The sequence below is a fragment of the Acipenser ruthenus genome, chromosome 17 (genome assembly GCF_902713425.1).
Source record: "Acipenser ruthenus chromosome 17, fAciRut3.2 maternal haplotype, whole genome shotgun sequence".
NCBI lineage: Eukaryota > Metazoa > Chordata > Actinopteri > Acipenseriformes > Acipenseridae > Acipenser > Acipenser ruthenus.
In genome coordinates, this window is record NC_081205.1 from 330,347 (window position 1) to 336,427 (window position 6,081).

At 44.1% G+C, this 6,081-nt stretch overlaps 1 protein-coding gene across 1 annotated transcript; it reads left to right on the plus strand.

Annotated features, from left to right (window-relative positions):
• The first annotated feature begins 511 nt into the window (after positions 1 to 511).
• On the plus strand, positions 512 to 5,207 carry LOC117423127 (neuronal pentraxin-1-like). The gene is made up of 5 exons (XM_034038579.3): positions 512 to 1,087; positions 1,594 to 1,801; positions 2,982 to 3,226; positions 3,369 to 3,548; positions 4,039 to 5,207. Exons 1-5 carry the CDS (start codon positions 647 to 649, stop codon positions 4,258 to 4,260), a joined length of 1,296 nt encoding a protein of 431 aa, XP_033894470.2. The 5' UTR covers positions 512 to 646; the 3' UTR covers positions 4,261 to 5,207.
• Positions 5,208 to 6,081: the final 874 nt, after the last annotated feature.

The following is a 6,081-nucleotide window of genomic DNA, read 5'->3' on the forward strand; positions in this document are numbered from 1 at the left end:
GAAACGTGGCCAACATAAGGGCAACATAATACATTTACATGTAACACAGTGTGCAGTTGCTGAGTGGAAACATGTTATATAACCACGTTAACCCCCTGGCACTAACTTCAGTACAATCCACAGCTGAGAATCCTTACTGTTGTCATTATACGCTAATAGAAATATATTTCATTTACTATCAAAACTGAACCCTCGGACCGGGATCTTAAAGGGATTTCAACAAGCATGCAAATCTACAACAGTCAACGTGTATCTTAATTACAAAACATCTTCAAAACGCATCTAAATATTAAAACAATCCGCGGTTTAAAAAACCAGTGAAGGCTCGGTGAAATGCACCATACACCGGTTCTGGCCAGCATGATGACGGGCTCTGTCCACCTTATGAATGGGGAGGCGGTGATTGGACTGGAGTGTGGTTCCTCCCACTGTGACGCGATGCCTCTGCGCTCCGCCTGCAGCGCTATATAAGGCAGGCGCTCGCTGCGAGGAAATCAGAACTTCAGTGGACAGCTCCCAGGTGCTGAACACACCTGCCGTGAATAACAGCGCCTAAGAAAAGCGTTCACTGCTCCACCGCTACACACACACACACACACACACACACACACTCACACTCACACACACACACTCACACACTCACACAATGCGAACCATGACATCGGGGGTCTCTTGGAAACTTTTTCTTCTGACTTTCTTCCTCCTCGATCTTGGGTCGTCCCAAGATTTCGGCCAGGCCCGGTTTATTTGTACTTCTGTGCCGGCGAATATGGATATGTGTGCGGCTACCATGCAGAACAGCGGGCCGGCAGAGGACCTGAAGACCACGGTCCTGCAGCTGAGGGAGACGGTCCTGCAGCAGAAGGAGACTATCATGAACCAAAAAGAAACGATTCGGGAGCTGACAGCCAAGCTGAGCCGATGCGAGAGTCAGAGTATAACAGACCCGGGCGAGACCAGAACCGGTTCGAGGAGAAAGGAGACGGGCAAGAACACTATGGGGGATGTATCGAGGACTCCAGCAGATACGTTAAACCAGCTGAGTCAAACTTTACAGTCACTCAAACAGCGGCTAGAAAACCTGGAGGTATGTCCCCGCGGCTGTGGTTAGGCTGGTACAGAAGCGAGCGAGTTTTGTGTTGTTGTTTTATTTCTGATCTATACAGTATCGCCACTTGAGCTTCAGATACGATTAAGAGGCGTATCACAATCTACGCCAATGCGTTTATGTTAGGAGTTTTTAGAGTTACAATCGCGTACACGGGCTCTGATGCTGTTAACCTTCACATCGCTTCCATTTCCTTATTTTTTTCTTTCTACGCGGGTATTTCAATGAACCTGCATAGTGAACCCTAGCCAGTACATGTAGCTCAACTTAGACAAAACGAGACTTCATGCAGCTCACAGCTCACAGTAAACACTCTTAGACAATAAGCGCTAAATAATTTAAGCTGGGCTTAACACTACAGCGTCCTACGTGATATACAGCGTGATTATAGGTCGAGTGAGAAACGGGAGCAAAGTGTCTTTTTCAAATTATTTATTTATTTATTTATTTATTTATTTATTTATTTATTAACTATGTTATTTCAGCAATTCACCAGGAACAATAATTCAGCCCAAGCTAACAACCTGAAAGATCTACTCCAGAATAAAATCGAGGATCTAGAGAAGCAGGTGCTGTCCCGTGTGAACAGCATGGAGGAAAGCAAGCCCGGGCAGAAGAACGAGACGGAGCAGAGAGTGAAGGTGGAATCCACGCTCACATCCCTGCACCACAGGATCAGCGACCTGGAGAAGGGTGAGTTTACTCTACCGTGCAATACAAAGTACAGCCCCGCTGTTTGGTTGGGGTGGGAGAAAGTGTGTGTTTCTAATGTTTGCTGCAGGGTGTCTTGTGTGTACAGAGCACAGCGTTTGCATGGGGAACCGGTAGCATGATTAAAGTGACGAGACTCGAAACCCTGTGTGTTGCATTCACTTCGGCGCTTGAGCGTTATGAATTTGAGATAACTGAAGGAGACGATATGTGACTATACTGCATGTTTTACATTACCGATATCGTTAAAATTAAATAGTGAATGTCTTTTTTTTCAAAGTGGATTTTTAAAAAGTATTATTAATATTAATATGCCATTGAACGCGAACACACGCATTCTCTTCCAATGTCACCAATTGTCGCAGGAGAGAGAACTGCATTGCTTTGCATATCCCGTTCTACATTAATAAATTATAAACCGCCAGCAGACCCTCGTTCGTCTTTTTTAATATATATATATATATATATATATATATATATATATATATATATATATATATATATATATATATATATATACGATATCTTTAAAAAAAAATCAGCTTCTGTCTAATGCGGTTGGTAAAATAACATCGGTCTGCAGAATGAGCTCGGGAGAGTATTTCTGCCCCGTTAGCGCTTTCTGTTTCTCAGACTTCAGCAGGATGTCCAATGATGCCATTGAAGCAGGTCTGTTCAGTCCATGCCTTTAGAATTAATGATTACCACTTACAGCTCCTCTCGTTACAGTAAGAATCAAAGAAGGGTATAAAAAGGGAGCGAGAGAGGGAGAGAGGGAGAGAGAGAGCGTTATTCCCTCAGCACCACCCATGTGACTAATACAGTATCGTACTGCAGAATGGGCTATTGGCGTGCGGTAAGCTTGATAAAGCAGATGGTATAATAAACCCACAAGCAACAGAGGCAACATAACAAAAGCATAAAACATCTAGGACAACAAAAAATCTGTAGATTGTATGCAGCCGTGTTGCATTTAATCATCAGGAAGCGTGCCAGCATAGTTTACAGGCGTTTTACTCGAGCACTTTGTGATTTCTACAACGTATTCATCAATATAGAAAAATAACCATGACCTTGACATTTTCTAAATGTTCTTCATATGATTGTTGTGATGGAGACTCTTGTCAGAATGAATGTTCCGATGTATTTACGTCTCTGTCAGGTCAGAAAGAGAACCGTCCCGCAGATAAGTTCCAGCTGACGTTCCTCCTGAGGACTAACTACATGTATGCGAAGGTGAAGAAGAGCCTGCCCGAGATGTACTCCTTCACAGTGTGCATGTGGATCAAATCCAGCGCCTCCCCCGGCTTGGGCACGCCCTTCTCCTATGCAGTCCCGGGGCAAGCCAACGAGTTAGTGCTGATCGAGTGGGGAGACAACCCCATGGAGATAATCATTAACGACAAGGTGGGCTTCTTGCAGGATCTCATTGACGCAGTAAATGGCACACGTACGGGGGAAAGGCTACAGAACCATATTTGAGCTTTTGACATTGGTTGTTTCTTTCTATACGCGCGTTCTAACCCCGCCCCTTCTCCCTCCCGCACAGGTGGCGAAGTTACCGTTTGTGATTAAAGACGGGAAGTGGCATCACATCTGCATCACCTGGACCACGCGCGATGGCGTGTGGGAGGCGTTCCAGGACGGCGTGCTGCGGGGAAACGGGGAGAACCTGGCCCCCTACCATCCAATCAAACCACAGGGAGTCCTGGTGCTGGGTCAAGAACAGGTAACCACAACCTGTCCACCTATCACATACCAACTGACCCCCTGGAGGCGGGACGGCCCCTCTTCTTGACCTGCACAGTCTCCCATCATATCAGCATGAAACAGGAACATCTTATCTGCAGCAGAGCTTTCAATATTACCAAGGCCATGTCTATAAAGGGTTAGCTAGCACACTGAGGTTAGGGCTGGTGGCAGGAATGCAGTTATCTGTAGCCATCAGGATTACTCACTTCAAAAGAGCCCATTGGAGTTACATTTTAATCTCTCTCTCGTCTCTCTGTCTCTGTCTCTGTCTCCCTCTCCCTCCCTCTCTCTGTCTCCCCTCTCTCTCTCTCCCATTGAAAAGGGCACTGTTCTTCAGGGCCAGTTACACTAATGAAAGTAAAATGAATTCATGTATTGATGAGATCGAAGCTTGTGTTAAGTGAGTAATTGAGGATGCTCATGCACACAGTCCAAGGGGTTTTCTAATCGTTCCCTCGTTTCCCCAGGACACGCTGGGCGGAGGGTTCGATGCCACACAAGCGTTCGTGGGCGAGCTGGCTAACTTCAATATCTGGGACAGGAAGCTTTCCTCAGGCGAGATCTACAACCTGGCCACCTGCAACAGCAAAGCCCTGGTGGGGAATGTCATCTCCTGGGCCGAGAGCAACGTTGACGTCTATGGAGGCGCCACCAAGTGGACTTTTGAAGCATGCCGTCAGATCAACTGAGCTGCAGCACAAGCAGAAAGCAGGACAGCAGCATCTCTCCCGGCTTTAGTGTCCTCTTTACTTACTTTTTTTTTTAAATCGGGAATTCATATATATATATATATATATATATATATATATATATATATATATATATATATATATATATATATTTAAAAATGAATTTAAGTGCAAAGAAAGAAAGAAAAATCAGTCACCTTGTCATAAGAAAATCACTCTTTTTTTAGTTTTGTTTTGTCTTGGAAACTTGTGACTAAAGACGCCTCCTCCTTTTGAACTGTAAGCACTTCTGCTGGTGAGCAGAGTTCCAATCCGAGGGCTCTGTCAACCCTATTGGAGAAGAAGCTGGGCAGCTACACGCCTTATCCTGGACAGCTAATCAACAGCAAGGGCGGGCTTCTTCCCCTCGTTTCCTATCGATCGTGTGACAGGCAGTGTTGTGTTAGTCAGCCGTGATCACTTCTCAATTTTTTCCCCTAGAACTTGCACTGTGAATGAAATGTGAACCAGAAGATGAAAGGTTGATGCGAGGACTAAGTGAGATTGACTCGATATTCATTTGCTGACTTGCTTTTTATTAGCTTTCTGTGTTTATGCCGTAATGAAGTTTAATTGCCAACTAAGTTTAAAGCCTGGGTGCCTTGGGCTGGTACAAAAAATTCAGCACATTTGTTTTAATTTGCAAATGTTTTTTTTATTTTTTATTATTATTGATATTAATAAATGTATTCAAAGCAACGTGTTCAAGGCCATGGTGTTTGTACTCTGTATTAGGAATGTTATCTACAAAAACAGCATGAATGAAAAATGGAACAGCAGCAGCATCACCAGATCTGCTCTCACTGTCCTTGTGGGGTTGGTTTTTTACTGTATTGTTATATGCTCAAAGCATGGAAACACTGAAAGACTATCAAATTTAAATTTTGTAATAAAATTGTGATATATTAGCACACAGTGTCCTTCTTGTGGTTGGGGATTCGAGAGAGAGAGAGATAGAATAAACTGAGCAGGAGTGAGAGAGGAATAGAGAAATGGAGGGGGAAAAAATAATTAAAAAATGTTCCATGCCAAAAGAACCGAAGCATTTCAACTTGTATCAGAGGATCAAACACTTTGAGTATGAAAGCACTGCATGAAGAGACTGCAGCTCAGATACGGGAGCCAGGAGATGAAATCCAACTCAGCTTAACGCTAATGAGTGTGCACAAGTGTGTGTGTGTGCGTGTGTGTGTGTAAGAGTGTGTGGGTACGGGTGTGCGTGTGTGCACGAGTGTGTGTGTGTGCGGGTGTGTGTGTGGGTGTGCATGAGTGTGTGTGTAAGAGTGTGTGGGTACAGGTGTGCGTGTGCACGAGTGTGTGTGTGTGTGGGTGTGCATGAGTGTGTGTGTAAGAGTGTGTGGGTACGGGTGTGCGTGTGTGCACGAGTGTGTGTGTGTGTGCGTGTGTGCGTGTGTGCACGAGTGTGTGTGTGTGTGTGTGTGTGTGTGTGTGGGTGTGCATGAGTGTGTGTGTAAGTGTGTGGGTACGGGTGTGCGGGTGGGTGTGAGGGTGCGTGTGCGTGTGTGCGTGAGTGTGTGTGGGTGTGTGTATGTGGGTGTGCGTGTGGGTCTGTGTGCGTGCGTGTGTGTGAGGGTGTGTGTGTGAAGCAGTGTAGATTTTGTTTTGTCCAGGATGTTTTTCAGACCTTTCAGAAAAAAACTAGTGCAAATTCATAATAATAATAATAATAATAATAATAATAATAATAATAATAATAATAATAATTGTTATTATTATTATTATTATTATTATTATTATTATTATTATTATTATTATTATTAT